The following is a 26,764-nucleotide window of genomic DNA, read 5'->3' on the forward strand; positions in this document are numbered from 1 at the left end:
TCAAAACCCACATTCAGGGATGTCATTTGCGGGTCATCAGGGGTCAAAACTGCAACCCCTGGTGTCTCCCTTGCTACCCCTGTGGTCTCCCTTGCTACTCCTAAAAAGAAAATGTTTTTTTTCTTTTTTAAATTGAGGCTCCTGGGCTGTGGCTAGCAGCATGTGGCTCTTTGTTTCTGGGGTGGCTGTTTTTTTCTGGTAGCTATAGCCGGTAAGATATCTCAGTGGGTACAGTGCTCGCTACTGCAATGTGTGTGTGATCTGCAGGTTGCAGATTCAACTCCCGGCAAGGTCAACTCAGCCTTTCATCTCATCCTGCTGAGGTTGATAAATGAGTACCAACACAGGTTGGGTGATATTGTATGTATATTTATTCTATATGAAGCACTTAAGTGTAAGTGCAATATAATAACACATCATTATCATTTGGCCTTACACATCTCATGGCATTCGCAGTAATTTGGTAATATGGGCCTATATGCACTGATATTAATGATATATATGGTGATCCATTCTTCTATGCAATGTATATCACTTTACAGTGATACCGTAACCATATTTTTCATAGTGTACTTAGAAACAATGCTATGTGATCCCACTTCCTGTTTTGTCAAGGAGTGAAAGGTTGTGTTCCATCGCTTCCTGTGATGTCACTCCGGGGTGAGGTCAGATGACATCACTTCCTGTGATGTCATCAGAGGTCAAGGGCCGTGTGATGTCACTTCCGCTACCTCTGGCCTCTTGGTGAAATGACGTCCCTGGAAAACGATCAGCTCGGTGAGGCATAGGACCTGCGAGAGTCGTGTCTGGGACCACCGGGGTCTGAAGGACAGAGCGTGGCTCCGATAAGACATTTTTTTGCTGGAGTGCTGCTCCTTTTTTAGCCTTGAAAACATTGAGGAAGGGACCCCAAAACCTTGGAGTGTACAGGCCCCAGAGAGTCTTCATCTGGCATTGGCCATTCCAAACGAGGGCAAGCCTTCCTTGCTCACAGAACTCTGACCAGTTGGCCGCAGCCTGCCATGTTTGCAGCATTTTCCAACCTCGCAGAAACTTGAGGAGTCATAGCCAGGGGAGGACTGGCCTATTGGGTACTCTGGAGATTTCCTGGTAGGCTTCTGCACCCTGGGCCTGTTTTGTGTGGTATCCTATTCCATTTCCACGTTTTCTCATAAGAAAAGGGTTGGTCTTGCTGAAAATGGGTCATGTGTGGTTGGTCATTATTTCCATGGCCTCTTTTGGTTCCCAGTCCACCCCTGGTCATAGCACTTGCCACGCTCTCAGCAGGGGTCTGCCTTATAAACCTGCCAAGTAGCTCTTTGCCCTCCTAAACTTTGTTTACTGCCCTACAAAAGTGAAAACCGGTCTGCCTTTTGGAACCTGCCAGAACACTTCCCTTAGCACCTGCCATGCTGGTAGCAATCTGACCCATATCCACCCCCCCCCCCACCCTGCAGAGCCCCCAGCCGCCTGCCACACTTATAGAAGCTTGGTAGCCTTCCCTCAGCCTGCCACGCTCAGAGGACCCAGCAAGCACACAGCAGCCTAACCCACTGACAGCTTGGCATCTGACTGCCATCGCCACAAAACAATGGCCACACAAACGAAAAGGTGACACTTTCTCCCCCGCTTGCCACGCTTGTGGCACTTGCCCTTCTCACACGTGGCTTCCTCCTCATCAAAGCACCGTGCTTGGTGTCACGTCCATGAACGCGTGCAATGTTTACGGCGGTATCCAGTCTTTTCATTGTGGCAGTTTTTTCCCAGCTGTTTTTTGTGTACTGTTTTTTTTTGTTTTACCGCAAAATGCAGTAAAGGAAATATGGAGTGTGGAAAAGGAAGGCGGCTGGGGTAAGGGGAGTTCTGGGGTCGACCCTCGGATGTTGCAGTAAAAAAACATGAAAACGTATGCATCAAAAAAAAGTGCGATTAAAAAAATATGGTGTGAAAAGCCAGAACCGTTCACAGCATCTTGCCAAATCCCGAGCTGCCTGATGCATTTTCCACGGCGCAAGTGCAGTTCAGGTGTTCACAGCAATGCACTTGCTTATTGTTAATGTTAAAGGATAATTATACCACGCACTATCACCACTTAGTGGTCCTCTGGCGAATCTGAAAGAAAGGGGGGAGTGTTACGGCGCGTTAGTAGGATAAAGTTTGGAGAGGGAGCAAGGGAGCTGTGATGTGCTGTTGGCAACTTCAGTTCGGTTAACACTGTTCACTGACCTTTTTGGTGTGGTATCCGGTCTGAATCCATTGTGTGCTGTTGTGTGGGGTTCTGTGTGGTGTGTATGTTGTTGCGGAGTGGTGAAGTGCGTGCGGGTTGCTGTGGTTTAAGAGGTATGGTTGTGTTTGGTTAGGGTTAATCTTAAAGAACCTTGCATCGGAGTGAGGGGAAGGTAGTGTATGTGGTATGGGGCAGGAAGGGAGTATGGTGGTCAAGGGCGGTTATGGGGTTTGTGTGCAGAGGGTGGAGCAGGAGACATGGGTGTTAGTATGGAGTAAGGTGGGTTGAGCAATGAGTTTGTGTGATGAAAGGGGTGGCCGTCACTTGGAACAAGAGCCCTGGCCAAAAGAAAAGCACAATGCCCCCTAGAAACAGGTACAAAACATGGGCTTGTTTCTAGGGAACATTTGGTTTCGAAAGGGCAACACAGGTGCCGACATGCTGAAAGCTGCATGCTAATGACATGGAACCACCTGGCTCTGTCACAAATTCTCAGCAAGCTCGCAGCAGACTGCCATGCTTTCTGAAACCTCTCAAGCTTGCAGCAACCTGCCATGCTTTCTGAAGCCTCTTAAGCTTGCAGCAACTAGCATGCACACAGCCAGTGGCGCAGCACCTTTGAGCTATTCGGGCTCTAGTCCCCCACCTGCAATGTGAGTTGAGGGGCGGGGCTTCCACTTTTTATTATGAACAGAGGGGAGGGAAGCCTTTCCTGAGACTTGCGGTGTTAAAGGCTTCCCCCACCTCTCTGCTTAACAAAAAGTAAGTGCACACATCAGCCCCCACCTCTTGGATGTGAAAGAACACATAACATTGTTACATGCAGAGAGGGGAGAGCAGTCTTTCCTGAAACTAGTGGTGTTGAAGTTTCACTGTGTTTGTGCAGAAAAATGTATTTGCACAAACGCATCAAAACTATAAAGCTGTTATTTTCAAGAAAGGCTCCCCTCACCCCTCTGCCTAATAAAAATCAAATGCACACACCAGCCCCCTCCCCACGGATGCGAGCCAATATATAACAAGCTATGTGCTCCTTCACATCCGAGGGGAGTGGGCCGATGTGCGCACTTGCTTTTTTTAAGCAGAGAGGGAAGAAAAGCATTGTTGTATGTTAGCTCAATATGTAAAGAGTGCATGAAGACTGAGGAACTGGGTGTGCATGCGAAGGGTGAATGGGGTGAGAATGAATGGTGTGTGTGTGTGTGTGTGTGTGCATGTGTGCGTGCGTGCGTGTGTGCGTGCGTGCGTGCGTGCGCACGCTTATGTGTAATGCTGGGCAGAAGAGCCGAGTTTGGCGGGTAGAGGGAAGGAATGGGGAGGGTGTGGGCGTGGGTGGGAGAGGGAAGGTTGGTTGCACACTGTACTACAATCTGGTCTCCTGGTGCTCGCTTTTGTTTGAACCATGATGCCTGATCAGATAGCTGGGCTTTAGATATAATACATTCTATAAACAACTAAATGTGTATGTTATCTTTAAATCCAATCACTTGGTTATTCTCACTGGCATATTGTGCTTTCTTGGGGCCCCACGCAGGACAACCCTTGGGATTGAATAGAGGGGGCGGAGCCCCCACGTTTGACCCACCCAGTTTCTGGAGTGACCCCCGCCCATCGCCAGTTACCCCCACCCCTGAAATTCGGGTTTTGTTGCTCCCCTGCACACAGCTGCCTTGCATGTTATCAGCAGCAGCCTATGATGCGCCACCACGCTCCAACATGCTCCAACATGCGCACGGTGGCCTGACAGGGTCAAAGTTCACAAGCCCTGGCAGCAGTGGGAGCCATTCCTGGAGTGTAGAAAACCTGCGGGAACTGCAAATGTGCTCCTTTTGTTTATGAGAGGTTGTGAAGGGGAAAGCCTTCACGGGAAATGGGCGGACCCGAACTTGGGAGCAAAGAAAGGATTACAAGCCAAGAAATTTGCTCGTTTCATTTTTGACAATTCTTAAACCAAAATAAGTTTGCACTTGAGGCTAAGGGCCTGATTCATGGATTTTTTGGCACGGTGCAAATTGACTTTGCACTGCAACAAACACCCTGATTCACAGAGCAGTGCAAAGTGTATTTTTGCTATGCAAAGTGACTTTGCACCACTGCAAAGTCAGTGCAAAGTCACTTTGGAATACAAAACAACTTTGTACCGCTCTGTGAATCAGGGTGTTAGCTGCCTGCTACTCTTATTTGATTAATTAGACCTTCATTCTTTGTTATTTGCACCTCAACTTATGTTTTTGGTCTCTCAGAAAGCGATTTGCATTGATTGCATTTTGGGGAGCAGGCACCGCAGTCTGATTAAAACGTGACTTCATTTTACACATTTCAAGAAAATGCCGGTACACTGCTAGCAGAGGCCCCAGTGGGGGGAATACTAATAAATACAGCAAGCGTTTCATTCGGAAGAGCGTCGTCTCCAAAATGGGAGCGTTTAATGAAACTGTTAATTGGGCAGGGCTGCGGCAGACGCAGAGGGGAACGGGGGGGGGGTTCACTTAGAGCCCTGTTCAGGAGATGCACCTGGCACTCTGCCCAGCTCGCCTCCTTCCCCGCTCAGGGGTAGTACAGCACCAAATGAAGAATCGGTGGTGTGCTGTGTCCGGCTTTCCTGCAGCCCGCTTTGCACTCCTGGTTGCTGGGCGCTCTTCGGGGGTCTCGCATGCTGCTGTCGACGTCTTCATCTGTATTGCAAATTGTCTCTCCGCTCCTGGGAGCATGAACGCGCATCATTTTTAATTGGAAATTATGGAAACATCACCGTACATTTTTGAAATATGGGGTTGGAAAGACTGATTCTGATGAAATCCCAGGGGGTGGGGGCGCTTGTAAGCCCTCCGTGTAATGTTGCCAAATGTGACAGCTTTGTATGGAATGGGTCTTGCTGCAGTTTGTGCAGCGGTCTCAGCCTGCAGCTTTGGGTTCAAGATCCCTAGTAGTTGGTATCTTGGAGGACATTGGGGCAACCTTTGGTGCTCCAGATGTTTCGGACTACAGCTCCCATCATCCCCATACAGCATAGTGAATGGCGAGGGATCATGGGAGTCGTAACCCAAAGTATCTGGAGAGCCTCGGGCTTCCGGACCCTGCCATAGGGGAGTCGTTCAAAGCCTTGAAACAAGAAGGCACGGTTTACTAGAGACTAATAGAGCTCAAAATAACAAGAGTCCTCATCCAGTCCATGATTACGCTTGGATATGTGAGGGCGCTTTAATTGTACTTAAATCTGCTGTGACCTGCACAGGCTCTCAGAAGGATTTGGGATCCGATTCAGAGTGACTTTGCCCTCTTACCAGTCCCAGGCTCCAGATGACATGGGCCCCGCCACAGGGGGCCCTTCCCGGGATGTCTGCAAGACTGTGTCAATTTCCGTTTTCTCACCACCCTGAATCAGGCCACAGAGAGAGAGAGACAACAAAGTGAAAAGCCCTCCTTTCCCCTCTACACCTGCTCCTGTGCTCAGCCACACCCTCCCCATCTCTAGACCAATCCCCCAGGAGAGACGTTTGAGGCAAAATGTGGACTTTCAAATATTTTTTCTGGGAGCCCTCTCCAGGTTTGAGGGTGAACAGGATGCCCCCTGGAATATCCCATACTCATGACGGTCCAGCTGCGAGTAGAGGTGTCATGATTGTCGGGTATGCCTATGCTTTTGCCATGTGTCTGTATGCTATCAATACACCCATGTGCATGCCGACACACCCCAGCCAGCTCCCGAAATGAGGCGGGACACGCGGAGCCAGGGAAGACATGCACTGAGCCTTTTTCTGCATGTGCTCCCCCATATCCACATACAAGAGTATGAGGGTGGCTGTGCTTGGGGCAGCACTGTTCTGGGAGTTTATAACCACATTTTCCACCTCTCACAGGCCACCTAAAAGAAATATGCATTCACGAGCCTAATGGAGAAAATGTTCATTTGTATGGATTTCAGTGTCCGAGTCCTGTAGAGTTGAGAGACTCCTGACCCCTTATGTAAGCCTCCCACTCACTCTCCAGCCCGCGCCTCTCCACTGGGATCCAAGCAAATTCTCCCACACCCATGCTGTTGTGTATTACTTTCTGAAGGTTTGGGCTCAAGTTTTAGAGGGGTCTTTCCATCCCAGCTAGTGAGGATACGCCAACAGTCAATATGGAACTTCTTTTTTTATTTTAATCAATCAATATGGAACTTCTACAACACTGCTACCCCCATTCAAAGAAGCCCACCCACGCCACGAGGTCCTGGAGTTTTTGGCCCACGATTTTGAGTTCTCAGGGAAGCAATCTTTTCGCCCTTCCTCCTGGATGCTACACTGAGCTTTCCCACCCTCTCCCGATGCCCTCCTCAGGGCGTCAATGACCCGAATTGCTAAATAGAAATGAGTGTGTTATATTTTTTTAACGATACCTATAACAAACACCTTCAGTGTCCTGCAAACATCTCTCCAGGAAACGCGACAACTGCATTGTGTACGAGGGGTTCACTTCACACAAGATCAGTGTTGCCATACGGTGGTGGATTGCGGACTTGTGTATGTATTCTTGTCACAAATGTTCCTATTGTATTGGTAAGTGACCACTCTTAACATGTGATCTCTGCCAGGCCTTTAACAGCTGCTTGCAATTTACTCCGTAGCAGTTCCCTCCATGGAACTCATAGCACTTACCCTGCTTCGTCTCTCTCTCTTCCTGCAGTTGCACGCTATGAATGCTCACAAGGCCTAGTAGGACCGCCTCTTTCTCCTTTTCTCTTCATTGTTATTATATCTGCCTTTCGCTCCCACATTCCCTCCCCGTTGCCCTGTGGGTGCTTTGAAACACAATTTACTTGATGTATAAGCGCCTTACAAATACACAATATATAAATAAATAAAATAGTGAAAATGAAATCATGCATGCTTCTGCCATGGTTAAGTTCTCACGTAAAACACTGACAAATGCACAAATGGATTGCTGACTTGTGTGTTACCTGCCACCATTGTTTTTTGGGAACGGACAGCTCTGTTTTCATTAAGGAATGATTTCGTAGCAGGGCTTTCGATATCCGGGGAAACAATTGCACGATGTGGCAGCACAGACCCCACAGGACAAATCTCTCAGACATTATGCTAGGAAGGAAATCTAATGGAGCCAGGGAATGGTTGGTGGTAACACAGTTAAATTGCCTGCCGGCCCGCAGCGTACACTGACACCAAGATTAGAACTGCAAATGGTAAACAATTGACTGTAGCGTATCATCAATAAGTCACGGCTAAGGTCTTACTTCTGTAGGCTTGTTTTCCAGATGGATGATGTTTTCTCTTGTTTGTACACTGTTTTATTGTGTTTTGCACCTTCCAGTGCTTCTAATCTAGCTTTAAAGCTCTTCCAAGGTCTACACTTGCAGCCAAGTCCTTGGTATGCTGTCAAAAGACCATATCCGGGTGGGGATTTGTTTGTATGGAAGTAACTGGCAGTGTTGAGAAGTTGGGCGAGGGCGTACACTAAACCCCTCCCATTTAGAAGTAGACCCGGCAGCCATAGATGACTTTTCTCATTGCTCACCACAGCCATGCACCTGTTTGGTCTAAACTGGCACCTACAACCGACGGATGGGCAGATGTATGAGATCACGGAAGACCGAGCCAGCAGTTGGCCAGTGCCAACGGACGTCACCTTGTACCCCCCGGGGGGCACAGGGTTAGACATGCCGGACAGGAAAGGCAAAGGAGCCAGCGAAGGTACGCCATGTTGTCCGTGTTGTGCGTCCTCTATGTCTGACTCACAGAGACCTGGTCTCATAGCTCACCAGCCATTCTGTCCTTCCTCACTTTCCACTTCTGGCACTCAATTCATTAACTCCATCTGAAACCTGCATTTTCAGCCATACTCTTCTCACTCCACTGTGCTCACTCTTGTCTGTCTATTGTATAGCTGTAGTATTTCCTGAGCGTGAAAGAAAGTGCACCGGCACTACAAAACCCTTCTACAAATGTTCTTTCCAGTTTTCTGAACCTTGTGGTGCAAAGCCAACCCCGGCACTTCATATTTTTGAACCAGTTGGTTTGAACTTCATATAAAAGAAATATGCATTGTACCAATTTTTTCTCATTATCACCAAAATAGAGCTTTCCTTTTTTGCAGATGGAAAGAACAGTAAAGACCTCCATTTTCCTCTGGATGCTGATGGTTTTCCAAGAGTCAATTACAGTAGAGCAACATGGGGTCTTGCTTCCTGGGCTTTTGACTGGATACATTAGTGCCAGGGAACTGGAGGGGTCAACTGGCCACCATGAAAAGGCACAAAGTACCAGAGGTGTCGCATCACTGCATAGCTCGTTCCATGAAGTCCTTATGCGTAGTCCCTCCCGTTCCACACCCACACACTACCCGCTTCTGCCCCCGTTCTCCGTAGCCAGATCGTCCTCGAAGGAGATCTGCACCACGGGCGTGTTCATTCCCACGCAGAGAAAACCTCCTCTTTCACTTGGATCGCTAACTTCTACTCCTCATTTTGTCTTTGGGAGTTGACCTGCATAGCAAACGTTAAGGTGTCTTTTTCATGAAGGGGCTGGTTCTCTGCGACTGATTAATCCAGCCCACATCTGGCAGCTCAGACTTTGCCTCGCCACACACCACTCATTGCAAGAGAAGGACACTCTGGAATCTGCCCTTTTCAGCCACCGTTGCAGGTCTCTGCTTGCACATGTGGGCATGGCAGGGATCACTGCCAATTCTCTGCAAGCCTGCAGGTGAAGGCACGCAAACCCACAGAGATCCAAGATGCTTGTGCTTTGCACGGCACACGTTCGGTGAGTTGCAGACACTTCTCGGCAGAGAGATCAGAATTCATTGGGACCCTTCATCCAATGAATCTGTGCCCATCAGAATGAAGCTTGCTTGCTATTGTGCCACAAAACAGCTCCACGTGTGGTGTGTGCCACATCTATTAACTTCTTTCCTGTTACTCGTTGGCCAGGCAGCTCAGTTGATTAACAGGCCTGCTCTCAAGATTTGTGTGAATCTTGTGTCTCGTATGCTCAAATGTAGGTAGGAATTACTCACCATTTTACCCTTCTAACATCAATGAATTGAGTACCACTGAGTAGGTAAATAATTCCTAATATGGTTTCAACAAGTCATTCAATTTGTGTTGTGCACTATATCATTAGAGCCTTCCTATTACTCCTTACACTGTGAATGCACAATTCAAGTAATATTGGTTACATGTAATACACAGAATAGAAAACCAGAAGGCTCTACCTTTAACCATTCTTGAGATGTGAGTTCCACCTAGGCATCTGAAAGTGTTCCCGCGCTCATCTCTGACAGACATGTTGCCAAGTGGTAGACCGATATCAGAAAAAAACACTGTGTTAGTCCCACTTTGCACAGCGCGCACCAGCTCATTACTGTGGTGTTTGGGTTTAAGATTGAATATCCTCCAGTATCTCCTAATGGTGCCTCATTTTAGGTGCCCTCTTTTTATCCAGACATCCATACCCACCTCTTGGTGCTTTGATGTTATCTTAAAGACAGCCACTAGGGCCACCTGGGTGCTCTCTACAAGCATTGCTCCCTTGAGACAAGTTCCAGGCAGAAGCACGGATTGGATGGACAGGTATGCCATGCTTTCATGATTCCTCCCGACCGGTGCGGCGGCCATCTTACCCATCATTCCTGCTTCGAAGTCTTATCACACATTTGGCAAGAAAGGAGCTGAAAGAAATAGCAGAACTGATACAACCATATCTTGTAGCATCTCTACTCCTAATGTTAAACTCCCTTTTTTATATCTATCCACCACTCCAGCTTCATAGTTAAGACAAAGTTGAGGATCAATAGCCGCTCATCGTAGGTTGCTAGGAACTTGAGAAGGGATGCACAGGCTTTGAGAATGCACGAAAGAACTATGCGTGTCTCAGTGACCCCAATCCTAAAGACCTTCCAATGGGCCTGGCTCACTGAGAGTTGCGCTGGGGCAAATCGGGAGAGCCCTGCACATCACAGACTTGCTGCTGCCACCTTAGCTGTGATTTTGCACCTGGCCAAATCCTGGAGCTGCCTGTAACATCTCTGAGATCCCTTTGAACACATGTTTGTGATTTGTGTTTGCACATGTGCATCTCAAGGATGCTCCAGGGAGCTCCAGGCTTGCTCTAGTGTTATCCTAGGCTTTGGAAAGAAGATATAAAAAAAAGAAAAAGCTGGAGCAAATCTCAGATGGTTGGGGCATCTCCTGCCTTGCTCCGGTGCCAAGATTTAAGTATCTGGCCCATTGTGTAACCCACTAGGAAGGTATAGTTCTAGACCGTGTGAATAGAGAGGGAGGAAATACGACTAAGTGCAACACGTCTATTGCACATAATGAGTAACTTAGTCTGTTTGCATAATTTCCTTAACATCAACGGCTTAATTTTGACTTGTAACGATATATAAATTCAACACCTAATTTGTTTGTTGACCTTTAGAGTCATGCCATCATTTACAGCCATGGGTCCACCTGCCAATAATCAGAGAGCATTTAGCATCCTATGGGTTATTTTTTGTGTCCAATTAGAACCTCCGGTGACTGCTTGCTTGATGCTTTATTAACCTGAAAAAGTCAGAGGGGGACATTTTGAAGGGAATGGAATTGAGCAACAAGAAAGCAACAAAGAGGCCCTCCAAATATTAGGAATGTGCTGTGGGTCAGACATATTTTAGATGAACCCACACACTAGACTAGAGCCTCCACGAGGATTTGGGTGCAGCCCACCGGCTCTCAGAAACGAGGTCTCTGCACTCTTGATGGTATAGTGTATATTCTGACGTGTTCCCTCAGTTGTGAGTATGTTTTGCAGGACGCTCTATAGATTGTACATAAGGAAAGGTCACAGCTGCATGGTCCAGATGGACAATACACCACGGTCTGCAGAGACCGGTCCCTGTCGCAAGCTGTTATTGCAAAAGAAATTGACTTAAGTCATATTTGCACTCCAGGCCGCGGGGCGCATTCTCTCAGAGCCGCCGCAAAGTGCAGGTTTTTTAATTATCTTGTGACTTGCGAATTTGTCCAGGAGGTCCTCGTGCAATCCTGAACACACATCCGCGAGTGCCCGGTGGCCTTTTAACTATGAGTACCGAAGAAATGAAATGCATAAATATCATTTTCCATTGTAATCTCCCTGGGTTTTAAATTGCCGGCGACATGTTCCTGGGTTCACCTGCCCCCGAGAGCCAGCGCGTGAAAATGCCTGCAATGCAAGGACAATACCAGCCCAGTGACTCAAGGTCATTTTTGATTAGTTGCGTCCTATTACTGCAGATCTCCCATCTCATTTATCAAGCTGATGCATCCTTGATTGGATGGGAATATTGCTGAGATCTAGAAGAACGACGCAATTAAATTGCCCATGCTGGCCCACTCTTGGCTGCACGCAAAATTTGAATTTAAATACACTCTTGACTGTCTCCAAAAATTCGAGATAACATATTGACTTTTGCTGGGGATCGGGACGCGTCTAAATTTTTCCAATGCACATTGTGGCAGTCCTATCTCCAACTTCTCCGCTCGTTGCCTTCGTTACACCTGATGGCCTTTGCTGGTTTTTGGAAATGAAATTGCAATGCTTCCCATCGGGTCCACTCGTGCATGGATCGCACTTTTCATTGGACAGTTATGTTGGAATCCAAAGCTTGGAAATTTACAACTGGCCCACATTGTTATCGAAAAAGAGTTAGAAAGATAAGCATGGGTGCGCACGGTCACGCAATGCCTTCAAGTCACGCCACTGTTTCTTCTGAGACAGGTGCTGGAGGGGTTTGGGGTTCCATGTCTAATGAGGCTCAGCCTTGTAGATGGAAGATTTTAATCAACACGTATAATGCATTTATTGACATATTTTGAAACAGTCAAATAAATACGTTCAAGTATAGGTAAAAAGGGGTCGTACCAAACGTGTACCTTTGACAGAACCTTTGTAGAGTTATTTGACATTAATGAAGCAATAACATTATATTAAAAAAAGTGCTCAGCCTACCCACTAATGAGGTCCAAAAGCAGGGAGCCCTCAAATCCGTATGAATCAATCTTATACTTTCCTGTGAGAAGTCGTGAGTGGCAAACCTGGCGGCAGAAAGCCCTCACACTGGCCATCAAATCCCCCGGTGAGGATGCCCAAATGCCCAGACCTCAAATACCTAAAGAAAACGGTGCTAGCGATGGTGCTTGGGGCAGTGGGTAGCGCTCTGGGGTTTTCGGGAAGGTGGATGCTCCTTGCTGAACTATCCCAATAATCCACTCAGGGTCTCGCGCATCTGGTACAATCGTTTCATCAACAGTCGTTTTTCAGCAGGTGTTTTTATGAAAACAGTAATGGAAATTTTGGTGTGGGGATGGTTCAAGTGCAGATAAGTGGTTGGGGGGGTCAGGAACAATTAAAAATAGGTGGGGAGGGGAGCTCTGGGGGGACCCCCCAAACCATCAAAAATAACTTTTCTGGCAAAATTCGTTTGTAAAAACACCCGTCGTAAAAATCACTGTCGATGATATGACATAGAACCGCGGCATGCATATTGCATGGCCATCCTTGATTAATTCTGTGGTGTGTAAAGTGTGAGGTTTGAATTGTGGCATGAGTAGGCAAATTCCCTCCCTGGAGCCAACAACTAACCTGAGGACGGTCAACCAGAGACTACCACACAGAATATATTCCTATGTTTTCTTTATTTCTCCATGGTCCTCTCGCATGGGCATCTTGCACACTCTCACATTCTGTCTCCCATTTGCATTTCACAGTCTGTCCCCATGCTACCATGGAATTAAGCCTTTGGCCTTTGTCTGAGTGTCATTGATATTACATGTCAAAGTGTCTACTGCATGTTTCGTATGTGTTTTAGAATAGAACATGTGTTTGTGTAGTCTGCTCTACCAGAAATGTGTTCTAAAGAACTATTCTGGACAAAACAGTACTTTGAATGTGTTCTGTGCTCTGGTGACCTTTCTGGGGATTGATGGTAATGTTCAGGCAGATCCCCCAAAAAATCGTTGATCCTAAAAAGACAACATGACGATACCTCCGCTAGGGATGGGGTGGGTGGCGGGTATGTATGTTTGTCCCCATTGTCCTCTAACACAACATAGATGTACCATTCAAAAGGAAGAGCATACTGCTGCTGGCTCCTTCCAGAAGACGTACTGTTTTAGACCTTGTGTGCCACATATTCCTGCCCAAGGCCTTTTCACTGTATAGTTCCTGGCCTTAATGGCGAGCGAATGAAGCTTGGCTCAATTTGCAAATGAGTTGAGAAAATACTGCGATGAACCATCTGGCCGGCCGCGAGCCCCTCGACGCTTCCCATCAAGGCTGAAAACTGGCAAGAAGCATTCATATATAGCCTGTGCTTCCGCGAGCAGCAAATTATGGGCGAGAGGCGGGGAAGGGGTGTAGAGAGTCAACCCACAATTAGAAATCACAATTTATTATATTGAGCTGCTCTGTTGTGGCCATTTTATCGGATCACCGCCATTCACCAATCAGCCATGAGCACACAGGTCTTTTTCCACGATTTCTGTTGGCAATTGCTTACCATATTCTGGGTGAACTTTCACGCAAGTCATCCGCTGGATGTTGCACCAGTTAGAAAGTGGACAGTTAACATGGGCAAAATAGTCTTTATTCAAAATGATCAATGCTAAAATAACACATCAAGCAATATAACTCTTTCTGTTGGGATGTGAACTGGGTCCATCCACTACAATACTCTGCTTCGGGTCCTGATGTCACTTGGGCGTTGGGTTAAAGGATGGTATATAGTTGTCTCTCTGAATGATCTCCTGTTTCGGAGACAACTGAGGACTGGCGTCTTCAGAGACGCTCTTGCTTCCCCGTTAAGCGGACACCCAAGCTTAGCAGCCGATTCATCAGCGCCACCTTGGCCTTCAGAACGATGAGCTGCTTTTCCCAGCAGAGAGGGACCTTCCATGCAGGTAGTGGATGAGCCTTGATTGCAACCATGTGTAGGATTGATGGTCTGGGCATGGTGCATCCAGTCCAGTGTACTGGAAAGGCCACTTGTGGTCTGTGTGCTAATGACATCTTGTTTTCCTGTGTCTCAGTAGGAAAACCCAACAGCTTCTTTCCCGACGACAGTTTCATAGACTCCGGAGAACTTGACGTTGGGAGGCGAAGCACGCAGAAGATCCCTCCGGGTATATTCTGGAGATCGCAGGTTTTCATAGACCACCCCGTGCACCTGAAGTTCAACGTTTCTCTGGGGAAGGCGGCTCTGGTTGGCATCTATGGGCGAAGAGGTCTTCCACCATCTCATACACAGGTAACGAGACCTACAACGTCTTTCCAGATGTCATTATCAGAGGTTGCTTTTCTAAGGCATAGTTGCTAGGAATAAGATTGACTTTTTATATGGCAGCTCAAAGTTGTCTTTCTGTCATTTTCGCTACTGTGCACCCACTGAATTCGTTGATTTCTTTTTCTGTCTTTTTTATGCATGTTCATTTTAGATGACGTTGTAAACTGGGGACTATATGGTATGATTTATTTTGTATACATGACTAGTTTATCTGGTCAGACTCTGCCCTGCTGGCAAATGTTGGCATCCCTTTTGTATCTACTTTTCCCAGGCACAACCCTCTTTGCAAGGTGTCCTTGTGGGAACAAGTGAGACAGCCACCAGCCTGGACCCACGGTTCTCACTCCATAGACATGGTATTGAGTCATGTCTGACTTTCTCACCACTGCCCATCACGCCAAGCGCTCCTCCATTGATACCCTTCTTGCCCTCTCTGCGGCCTTTGGCACAGTTGACCATGCTTCTCTCCTTACGCTATCAAACCTCAGCATCCAAGACACTACTCTTGCATGGTTTCCTTCTAGCCTTTCCCATCTGTCCTTGGGAACAAGAACACCTCAGCCCCTTCCATCTTCCAGTGGAAGTGTCCCCAAGGTTATGTTCTTGCCCCCTTATTCTTTGCCCCACCACGCCTCCTATCTTCATAAGCTCATCTACTCCCATTGGTTGCGGATGACACCCATATATTTTTCTACCTTCCCATCGTTACCCCTGACCTCTTCCCTCAAATCCCTAATTTGCGTTCTCCCGCTTGCCACTTGGATCTCCCTTCATTGCCTTTTGCTCAATTTCGCAGAGACAAACATCATCTACTGCTTGATCCAGGCCCCCCTGCTCCCTCCTTTGCCGATCCTCAACAAAATTCACAACTTTGCGACTCGCACCCTGAACAACATCCCCCCCTCTCCTCCCGCCTCTGCTCGGTGCGACCTCAGCACTGGCTGGATCTCGGTGCACCACTGATCCCTCTTCAAATTCCTTCAAGTCTTTACATGTTTTCATGGTCTAGCCCCCCGCCCTCCAACTCTGCTACCTGTATAAGCTGCCTTCACCTTACACCCTTCTCTGCAGCCCCCGTCCCTTAACTCCTCTGCACTGCTTCTCGCTTCTGCTACTTTTCTCTCCTTGCCCCTCGTCACTGAAATGCAACACCAATATGAAAATATCACCACTACCCTCACCCCCATTTAAAACTCCATCTGATCTCCCTGAAAGGTGAGCCTGGCCTTAAGCAGGTCATTGACCCTTCCCCTGATCTCCTGCAGCCTCCTTTACACGTGCTGTACATGCAACCCTTACAGTTTATATGGCTATTGTCTGCTTTAACGCATTGTCTGTCTGTCCTGTCGCCAGTTATTCCACATGATGTCAATTTCTCCCCTTCGGTTTTACCACCAACATGCCTTGATCAAAGCTCTATTCAGTCGTTTGCATTTCTTCCCAAAACTTGCCCTCTTGTAAATAACTATGAATACTAAAAAAAAGTCATTCATTATCTGCCCTTTTTGGCAAAGAGGGATTGTGGCAATGATGACCTTGGGTGAGATGGCGGCAGCTGATAGTGAGTGAATCTCACATGATGGCTATAAATGACTCTTTCTGCAAAATGAATCTTTTGGAAGGAAGCAGAGTGCCATTCTGTTAATTTGTTTAGGAGTTTTCTAAAGCACTGCACAGGGCTTTGCGCCCACTTGCTAGCACTTCAGTGAGCTAATAGCGGTTTACTTCTGTAAACAATAACACAACTAGCTAGGCTGGCAGATGGATAGAGTGTTTGTCTTTCTGGGATTATGTTTGCACCCATATACAGGTAGGAATCTTGGCATTATCTGTACCTGTCTTGGAAGCTAAGGCCAGCACATGCTGTTTATGAATCTCTCTCAATGCCTCCTGCTGATGTGTCGCTGTCATTGCTTCTCAACAGTTTGACTTTGTGGAGCTCCTCGACGGGAGGAGGCTGCTAGCCCAGGAGGCCAGGAACCTGGAAGGACCACAGCGGCTTCATCGGGGCATCGCACCATTGACTAGCCATGAGACTGGCTTCATCCAGTACTTGGATTCGGGCATCTGGCACCTGGCCTTCTACAATGACGGCAAAGAAGCAGAGCTAGTGTCCTTTCTCACCACAACCATCGGTAAGTCCCTTGCAAGCTGGCCCAGGTGAACTCTGGTCTTCTGTTGACTTGCTAGCTGGCCCAGGTGCACTCTGGCCTTCTGTTGACTTGCTATCTGGCCTGGGTGCACTCTGGCCTTCTGTTGGTGCACTCTGGCCTTCTGTCGACTTGCTATCTGGCCTGGGTGCACTCTAGCCTTCTGTTGGTGTACAACGGGCCTTCTGTCGACTTGTTAGCTTCCCCAGGTGCACTCTGGCCTTGTGTTGGTGCACTCTGGCCTTCTGTTGACTTGCTAGCTGGACCAGGTGCACTCTGGACCTCTGTTGACTTGCTAGCTGGACCAGGTGCACTCTGGACCTCTGTTGACTTGCTAGCTGGACCAGGTGCACTCTGGACTTCTGTTGACTTGCTAGCTGGCCCATGTGCACTCAGGCCTTCTGTTGACTTGCTAGCTGGCCCAGGTGCACTCTAGCCTTCTGCTGACTTGCTATCTGGCCCAGATGCACTCTGGTCTTCTGTTGACTTGTTAGCTGGCCAGGTGTACTCTGGCCTTTTGTTGACTTTCTAGCTGGCCCGGGTGCACTCTGGCCTTCTGTTGACTTGCTATCTGGCCCAGGTGCACTCTGACCTTCTGTTGACTTGCTAGCTGGCCCAGGTGCACTCTGGCCTTCTGTTGACTTGCTAGCTGGCCCAGGTGTACTCTGGCCTTCTGTTGACTGGCTAGCTGCCCAGGTGCACTCTGGCCTTCTGTTGACTTGCCAGCTGGCCCAGGTGTACTCTGACCTTTTGTTGACTTTCTAGCTGGCCCGGGTGCACTCTGGCCTTCTGTTCACTTGAAAACCTATGCCGAGAACCCAAGCACCACTGAACTCATGGACAGGTCTGGTGCTGTGCTTGCGGCATCCTTGACATTAACCTAACACGCACAAAAACAGTATTTAGAAAAGATGCTGACTGGTGCCACCTACTTTAATGGCTACATACACCACCTCATTGTGGCCTTCCAGCCTCTTCTAAATATTGTTTACAACTGAAGGAAAAAAGAATGAATGGATCCTATATAGGGTTGGTGGTCTTTCCTGAACTAGTTCCATAGACTGGTTTGCAAAAATGGTGTGGTCTGAGTTTTAGATTTTTTAGAAATGACCAGTGTGCATGTCTGCGGTGCTGTGTGTCCAAGGCAGGATTGCGCAATACCAAAAGGCAGATATCGCCATTGTTAATATTCATGAAACCTTTGTATTATCAGTCAGGGTATTCAAAAGCTCATCCATTAAGCAGCAAAACATCTATATGTGTATATGTCTCCTGTTGAATTCATGTTTCACTGTCTCTACAACCACTGGAAAATGTGCGATAGGAAATTGTGAGTTCTTTCAAAAAGATTGTTTTGCTTATAAAACCTTTGCTTAAACAGTGTTTCAAATGTACAACAAGAATTGTAGGTTATGCAGAAGGCTTAATTGCATCATTCCTTTAAAGGCATGCAAATATAGACACATGTATCACAATTAACAGAAACATCGTCTCATTCTATGGTGTGTTCGTTTTTCCTGTTGTGTTGGCTTCTTTGTGTGCTTGTTGTTCAGTGAACAGGGATTTCGTGCTGGACACTGGTTTGGTTGCATGGGGATTCCTTTTACTCGTGTTGTGTGCACTTTCCCTGCCAGTTCCTATCGATGGGATTATACTGGGGGTTGATGGCTTGGTCTCATGGCAGCCTAAGTGCATTGGCGTGCTGACATGGGGTGTCTCCTGGTTCTTCATGAGGCGGGAACATTTTGAGGGTGTTGGTGATACAGTGGTATGGCATTGAAATGCAAAGAAAACCTTGAGTTGGCACATGGGTTTAGAGGCAGACAGTCACTTCATAGTTTGGGATGTAAGGCAGTTGCTGGTATGTATAGGGGGGGTGCTAGCAGCTAGACCATACATGGATTGCAAGACCTTTGGGGGTAGGCAGCTGGGTTGATGCTGGGGAGCACAGGGAATTGAATGGGGCGGTTGTAGAGAAACTGATGACTACCACTCCGCACCCATCCACTACCAGCACCACTCCGAGACATATTGCACAGCACCTCTGTCATGAGTATGCAGCTATCCCCCTGGATACATTCAGTCTAGCTGCACACATAACATTTCTCCTGCTCTCCCACTCGCTCCAGACATCTCTGAGAAACCACCCACTGCACGTATTACTCCAAGACACACTGCACCACACACGTACCATAAGAATGCAGTTATCCCTAGGACAAAAAGATTGGTCTAGCTGCACACATACTGATTCTCCTGCTCTCCGCACCCAGACTACCTCTCCGCACCCATCCACCACATGCACTACACTAAGCTGCAGTGCACAACACCTCCGCCATTAGAATGCAGCTAACCCCCACGATAAAAATTCAGCCTAGCTGCACACATAATGCATCTCCTGCTCTCAGATACTCCCCGTTCTACTTCTCAACCTCCATCCACATTACCAACTCCACATGGGTGGCCAGCAGGGACGTGACCATCCCTGCCTACCTTCGTATTGGCTAAATGCAGACACCCATTCTAAATCTCTGACAACTTTCCCATACCTGGACATGTGTCCCGAGGACGTTCAACCTACAGTTCGTTGGGACCATCCCAATGGTGAAAAGTGCTATACAAATGCCCATTACATTACACATTACTTTGAAGAGACTTTGAGGAAGAGCGGAGTCCGGGAGCGGAGGGTGCTGGCTGCAGTTTGCCAATTCTCTATGAAGTAGGTCATTTATTCAGGATTTGGCAGCAAGGAGGCGAGTTGTGGTGGCCGATTTGGATGTCAGTGTTGGGATGATGAAAGTGGATGGATGGCCTTATGCTGGTGTCAAAGTGGAACCATGATTTTGGGCCCAGGAATAAGGGACACTTGTTAAGAGAATATTAGTCAGAGGATGAGATGGCCCTGGGGGTGGTAGGCAAATGAAAGTCCATGATCTGCGTCTTGGGCGAGTTGCATATGTGGCAACAAGTAGCCATGCCATTGAGGAACGACAGGACTCTGGGATGAAAATCTGGAGAAGAGGGAGGTCGGGACACATGGAGTATCGTGCCATGAGATACAATCTGGGTAGGTGGTAGCAGCTGACACTCCCTGACCAAAATGGCAGCGAGGCTGCTGTGACCAGCAAACACCTTAAGCATCTTTCTCTCCTTCCCGGGTCTGCTGGCTTGGATGCACCATTTCTGGGAGTCGGGGCATTTCCATGAATTTTCCACTCTGAGCTCTCATTGGATACTCCACGGGAAATCGGTTTCATGTTCTCACGAGAATTTCATTTGTGGTGTGCACCTGGCATGATTTGAGGAAGTGGCAGTCCTTGCACTGTTTACCTCACAGTATATATGGCTGGCATACTGAGTGAGCTCCATAATCAGTGAAACACTTGTGTATGAGCGCGATAGAAATAAAATATCAATATCAGGAAATGGGCCGGAACTATGTCCTCCAGACTCAGAGGGTCCCAGACATGACTCTCGCAGATTCTGTGCGTCATGGATCAGACCGCTTTCAGAAGACTCAGGCGTTCGTGCCAAGTCTCCTGAAAGCAGTCTGCTCGTTGTAGCGCAGGCTGCTCCCGCTGCACAGCCCATTCTTACTCTGTGCCTCATCGAGCAGACTGTTTTCTTCTGAAAGCAGTCTGCTCGTTACGAGCGTTCAGAACAGGAGTTCAGAGCACACACACAGACACTACCGAAGTCTCACATACAGTTTTTCAGCTGTCGCCTCTGTTTGTCTTCTCCTTGCTGATAGATTTTATCCATCAGCTGTGATTTTTTGATACTGAGGACCTCATCACGAGTTGGGCGGTAACGCCGGCGCTAATAGCGCTGGCGCTATCTACCCTACCGCCAAACCCACCGGCGCTATTAGCGCCGGATCACGGGTTTGGCGGATTTGGAAATCCCCATTCCCCATTGAGCCCATTCGGGAATGCCCCATTCCCCATTGGGCTCAATGGGGAAATTTCACGCTCAAACAGCTGTCGGATTTCCCTCCGGCGGTATGAGTGTGAATTTTCAGCGGATTTCCCCCCAGCTCAGAGCTGGGGAGAAATCCGCCGAAGCCCTGATTTGGCAGACCCTTAAATCCGGCGGTAACAGCGCTACCGCCGGATTTAAGGGTTACCACCAAACTCGTGATGAGGCCCCTAGGATTGAGCCTCATTACTCCATCTTCTGGGGTTGAGTATGTAGTCGTGGGTTAGGATTCTACTTGGTCTGTGTGTACTTGTCACAGTAGGGCTGGTTTCACAGGGTCTTTGCCATGATGGGCCATGGGTAGTGGTCGAAAGGGTTTGCAGTGCTGGCAGTGAGTCTTCTGATCAGAGGGTTCGGTTTCTGATCCAGTCCTTGGCAGAAGTTCTTACTCAGCTTAGCTAGATGTTCGTCCAACATCTCGATGTCCAGTTCTCTGTGAAGGTCCGCTATCCTTGTGAAGATTGGAACTGTTCAAACTGGTATATATGTCCTGCATTTTGCAGACATCCCTTTTTAGGGTGAATATTGGGACCAATCAAAACAGAAGAGTCCATTATTTGCTTAGAAGGTTTTCTTAATGAATCACTATAAGACATGTTTAACATTTAAAATTGAGGACATTATGTTGTTCCCATAATGCTCTTTGCTTTTATGCAAATCGACAGGATTAGGAGATACTGTGTTGTGTAATCTGACTGGGGGGCACACCCCTTGGCCCCACCCCCGGCCTTCCTAAAGCCCCGCCCCTCCTAAGAAGTGACGGTTCCCCCAATAAATATTTTCCACTTCCAGCACTGTCCACACTATCTCTGCTGTGCTGAAGTTGGAGCTCAGTGGTGCGGCAGCCAACCAACAGCAAACGCCATCTTTCCATTTCTGATCCAGCTGCTCGCGTCGCAGCCTATCCGCGTGCGAGCCTCGTTCCCATGCCAGAGTTCACCCCTTTACAGGAGAATCCCTCTCTGGCCGTGGCTATGTGCATGTGGGCTCCGCCTCAGTCCTGGCAGGTTAATTGAGCTTCATGTTTCATTATAGGAGTGCGGGGCCTCTAACGTCGATTAACCTTGAATTAATGTGCCTGTTGAAAAATGACCCCTTATCAACTGGTCGAGGGACTTACAGGCCTACTGCAATGTAGCATCTCTTCACGCCATTTTTATTCATAGTGCCGCAGGCTTGAACTTTCCATGTGAACATTGGCATTAGAGATGTATGCTGCAAAGGTATTACGACCTAATTAACCATAGAGGCGCTTACTCATTGAATTTAATAGGGTTGCGATGCACCCACAGGCTGCAGTACCCGCATGCCGCCCGGTGCAAGATGGGACGGCAGGACAAAAAGCCACAGGCTTTGGGCCTTGTTTGGAGGTGAGCCCATGAAATAATTCATCACGTAATTAGCTCCATATCTACCCAGTCGCCTTCTTGCTCTGCAGCCACCAATGCATTACTGCACCCATTGGAACATTGTTGCCCAGACACGGCATTGATGCACAGCAGAAACACGTGTCTGCCACAGCATCAGCAGTGTCTGTCTCATATATTGTGCCCAAGCGGGGAACAATCCTCAACATAAATTCGATGCCAGCAGAGTCGGTTTCACATAGAGCGGAGTCTGCCCCTGGGTGGTAGCGGCGCTCGGTATAAATCAACATAACCTACTGTGCCAGGAGATGTGAAACCTTTCACTCTTCACATACTGTGAGCATCTCGCCAAAATGGCTGTTCAGTAAGAATTTCTGACATCAAATGGATGGGCGCTGACAATAGGCGCGAGGCAGCTGCCACGGTGCTGCAGACAACATCTCCTAACAGCCTCCTAATGCAGGGTCGACCTCTCTGATGCTCCTGGCATAGGTTCTCCACCACAAAAGGTCTGGATGTAAATACCTCGTGTCCTGAGTGAAGGGGTGGCATAGGGGTAGTACACCCACAAATGCATCTCTGCACTCGTGTGAGATTAGAGAAATAGAAGTAACATGTCTGAAAGATCAGGGTCACAGAGGAGTTGTGTAGTTTGGATCTGCAGATGTTTTGCACTACAATTCCCACTAGCCCTAGCGAGCAAAGGCAATGGTGGGGGATTATGGGTGTCGCGATCCAAAACATCTGGAGACACACAGTTTGCTGACATGGTTCAGGATTTGCTGTGAGCCCCATGTCTCGGGAGGATAGCTCACGGGCAAAGTGCTCACCTTGGAAGCAAGACGACACGGAGCAGCACAGGTTCGATCCCCGGGTCCGCGCTTAGAAACCTCTGGGTATTAAGCGCATTATAAATAACCAATCATCATAACGCATGTTACAAGTGTAATTATTGCAAGGTGCTGATAAAAGTACCCTTTAACTTCACAATTTCGTGCTTTGCTTAAGGACCTCTCCCCATGGGCCCTTCCCCCTGAAATGCTGGGCAGATAGCTCAGTGAGTTAAGCACTTGCTGCTGAGTTCTGTTTTTAACATGTAGATTACAGGCTTTCATTTCGGCAGTGTGCTTTATTTCTTCTTTGGTGTTTAGTTATGTGCCATTCATTTGGGTAATTGTAAAAGCTGTTACTTGTAAGACTATGAAATGGCAGAAGTGCTGTATGAAAAACAAGTTGTTACTGCTGTAAACCCTCTAGATGTTCAGCTGCTACTAATGCCCACGGATGATTAAGGCCGAAATAAGGAATTATTGTATATATTTTAGTAGGTCGTTTCTGTTAGAGATTGATGTTTTTAGATTTGTGTAGTTGGTGTGAGGACATATTGAATAATACTATGTTTGCTTTTTATGTCATTGAAAGTTTTACTGTGGATTTTAATGGTACCTATGTATATGGTGTGTTAAAGTGTTTTTTAATAACCATATACACAATAAAATAAATATAGGCCAAAATGCAAAAACGCACCCAGCGCTACTCAGATTGCGCAACATTGGTTTGGATCGCCCTCCCTCCTGCTTTCAAAAATGCCCAATCTTTTATAAAAATGTTGCAGAAAAAAACAGAGTGCAGTCTGCATACCACCAGGGCGAGGCGCCACACACAGAGCACCAGAAAGAGGCCAAGTGACAACAATATGGTGGGCTTCTCCATGGTGGTGTGTAGAGAATTGTTCTGCACAACAGGAGGGAGAAAAGTTACGTGCATGGAGATGGGGCATGGGGTTAGAGGGGGAAGCCGTGATGTGGGAGGGGACAGCGCAGCAGGACGTGGGGTCACCACTGAAAGCTGGGAGGAGGAGCGGGAAGAAGCAGTGAGAGTAGGTGACCAGATTTTGAAAATGAAAAACTGGAACAGGCCACTGACATCGAAGTAGGACTACAGCTTCAGCAGTGAAACTTGTCCTACTTCTATGCGGTTGGCCTGTCGCGTGTCATGCTGAAACAGAACGCTTATTGGGACCTGGAGGGGGTGAAAATCGAGTGAGGAGAGTGCCCAGAGTCCCGAGAACTCTGTGTGGGATTTGAGGACCCGGTGGATACCATCCCGTTTTTTGGCCAAACCGATGGAAAAATCATGACATCGGGCCAAAAACCGGGATGGCATCCAGCCGATCCCCAAATCCCGGGACAGCATTTTTAAACTTTAAAAAGTCTCTGGACTCCAGGACGGAGGCGCAAATACCCGGACAGTCCCGGCAAAACTTGGGACGGCTTGTCACCCTACAGTGTCGACCTTTTGGGAGTGCTCTAGACAACTAGATCCACAAAAGTGAATCTTGCGCTGTAATGGCCCCCTCTGCTGGCTGCTGAGCATCACCCTGGCATATGCCACTCTGCTGCAGTATGCCTCTGACGTTCTTTCTCATTTTCACCCACGTAGCATCGCCATTCTCCCAAGTCTCCTTCAATGTTTAGGTTCTGGTGTAAGAAGCCTGGGTCCTCCCTTGAGTCCTCTTCCAGCTTTTCAGGAAAGCAATCTGATGCTCCTTAAAGCTGTGCAATGGGTCACTGACGCCAATGTGCTGCTTCTTATCATCCTCCGAGAGACGGACTGGACCCGCCGGCGTGCTCGCTCCATAACTGAATTGCTTCTTGGCGCTTTACGCCGATCCCGGGTGTGTCTTAATTGAGCAGATGGATGTCTCACGGTATGACCTGAAAGACACCCGGTTGTGTTTGCGTCGGATGTGTTTTGGGGGGTTATTTCGGAGGGTCGGGGCTGGCTCTAGGAGTCCACCACGGGCCGAGTCCGGAAAAAGGAAAAAAATAAATAAACGCGGCCCTGGTGTCCTCTCGGGACCCGAACCGCCATCAGGGCTGAACAGCAAACGGACCAAAATCTTGGCCATCGATACCCTTTGCTTAAAACGCAACCCAGCCCAATCGGGTGGACAAAATACAGGACTATTTTGTTGCTGAAAGAGATTGCTAGAAAGTTCAGTGCGCCTGCTAATACCGTGGGCCCGGATCCACGGACATCTATTGACGAAGTCTTATGAAGCTTCGTAGGAACCGCTTTAGGTTCTTGCAAATGTGCTCATATGTTAAAGTTTGTCGTTTTTGGGGAGGAGGTGTAGAATTTAGACCTTCAAATTCAAAATGATACTACCACTCGTCTCTAATTATATTATATTAACCAAGCCCCTTTACTCCTCAGGGTATTTCATATAATTGGCACAAAATGTTAAAGACCAGACCATAATAACGCTATACAAGAGTCTGGGGAGGTAAACCATTACCAGCTGGACTATATAATGGCAGAGCAGTGTTAGGGCTTATCAAGGCCCACTATGGACGAGATGGTGCACTGGCCAACCCCGGATCAGGCCAGAGCGGCGTGGCGGCTAGAGCTGTCGCTATGGACACCAGATACTCAGCCCGCTCTCCTCTCAGGTGCAGGGGTGTCCGGGTACGCGGTCCCCATCAGCGATGGCTGCCAGGCTCTGCAACACCAGGTCCGCCACACCCATGTTGGATGACATCTAGTTCCGAGTTAAACCCACTGCCACTGCACAGCCCATGAATCTGCTACGGACCTGCTGGCCTCTGGGTCGCGCCGTTTCCAGGTTCACTGCATTGCGCTCTCCTTGTTCCTCCTTCTCGCTTGCCTCTGTTCTGCCCCTGGTACCTTTCCTTAGGTTTTCCTGCTTCTGACCTGCTTGGGCAGACCTTTCCTCTTCTATATTTGCTGGGTCTTCATCTTCAGCTGCTGAGAGCTGTTCCTTCAGCCTGTTGCTTCATGATAGATGATGGGTTATTTATAATGCGCCTAACACCCAGAGGTTTCTAAGCATGGACCCGGGGATCGAACCTGTGTTGCTCTGTGTCGTCTTGCTTGCAAGGCGAGCACATTGCCCCTGAACTATCCTCCCGAGGATCCTCTTACTCCCAAATACATCAGTCTTATTCAGCCTTTTTTAAGATTGTCCCAATTCTCAAACCTGGGTTTTGGGTGGTTGCTGCTGTTCTGATTTGTGAGGTACATCTTCCCCACCCCTCTACTTAACTTTTGAGTGCATTCCCAGGTAGTGCCTATCTTGGCGGACTAAAGCCCTGAGTACACCCGCACAGAGTAGCAAATGAGACCACTGCATTCTGAGGTGCGCTAACCCCAATACTGCACTGTATCACAACGCGCAAGTGCGTGCAAGCACATCAGACTGAGCGCACTGCAAATGCTAGTGGAGGTAACTAAAGTGTGTTAGCAACACATTAGTGGGACGCAGCGCTGCATGGTGGCTCTGAATAAGGTGCAACCATGCAGGAGCTTCATGGCCATCATGGCCGCATTTTCTTTCATATTTGGGCATTTCTTTCCATTTTGCCCGTGCGCAGGAGGCAAAATGGAAATAAATGCTGCACGCCAGTCTTCTGCATTGCCCAGCCTAACCCGCGTCACTCCGGAAGCAGCCTCAAAGCGAGCTGATAGGATAAAGGGGCAAATGCCTCTCCCATCAACGTCTTTAAGGCTGCTCCCTTGGCCTCCTGTTCTGCCCACCAGCCCATCGTGTTTTCTGGGGGTGGGACAGAAAGTCATGGCTCGGAGGGTGGTGTGTTGGAGCCTGCACAAAGCGTATGCTACGCTGCTTTTATGTTTCTTTTTGCTCTCTCCGCCTCTATGCAATCATGGACTGGATAGTATTTGGCAGCAATAGTGGGTCTCGTGACACGCCTGTG

At 48.1% G+C, this 26,764-nt stretch overlaps 1 protein-coding gene across 11 annotated transcripts in view; it reads left to right on the top strand.

Annotated features, from left to right (window-relative positions):
- The window catches only part of TENM4 (teneurin transmembrane protein 4), a 2,472,585-nt gene that overhangs the window by 2,076,925 nt on the left and 368,896 nt on the right, over positions 1-26,764 (top strand). For 7 of the 11 annotated variants that reach the window (XM_069639906.1, XM_069639908.1, XM_069639913.1 and 4 more), the window contains 3 exons: positions 7,750-7,920; positions 14,280-14,497; positions 16,458-16,668. In XM_069639906.1, the coding sequence (XP_069496007.1) occupies positions 7,750-7,920; positions 14,280-14,497; positions 16,458-16,668 (600 nt within the window). The remainder of the gene's footprint in view (positions 1-7,749; positions 7,921-14,279; positions 14,498-16,457; positions 16,669-26,764) is intronic. The other 4 variants (XM_069639907.1, XM_069639911.1, XM_069639914.1 and 1 more) reach the window with 1 other exon arrangement.

Source organism: Ambystoma mexicanum, chromosome 7q (assembly GCF_040938575.1).
Source record: "Ambystoma mexicanum isolate Mex_15411 chromosome 7q, UKY_AmexF1_1, whole genome shotgun sequence".
Classification (NCBI taxonomy): domain Eukaryota; kingdom Metazoa; phylum Chordata; class Amphibia; order Caudata; family Ambystomatidae; genus Ambystoma; species Ambystoma mexicanum.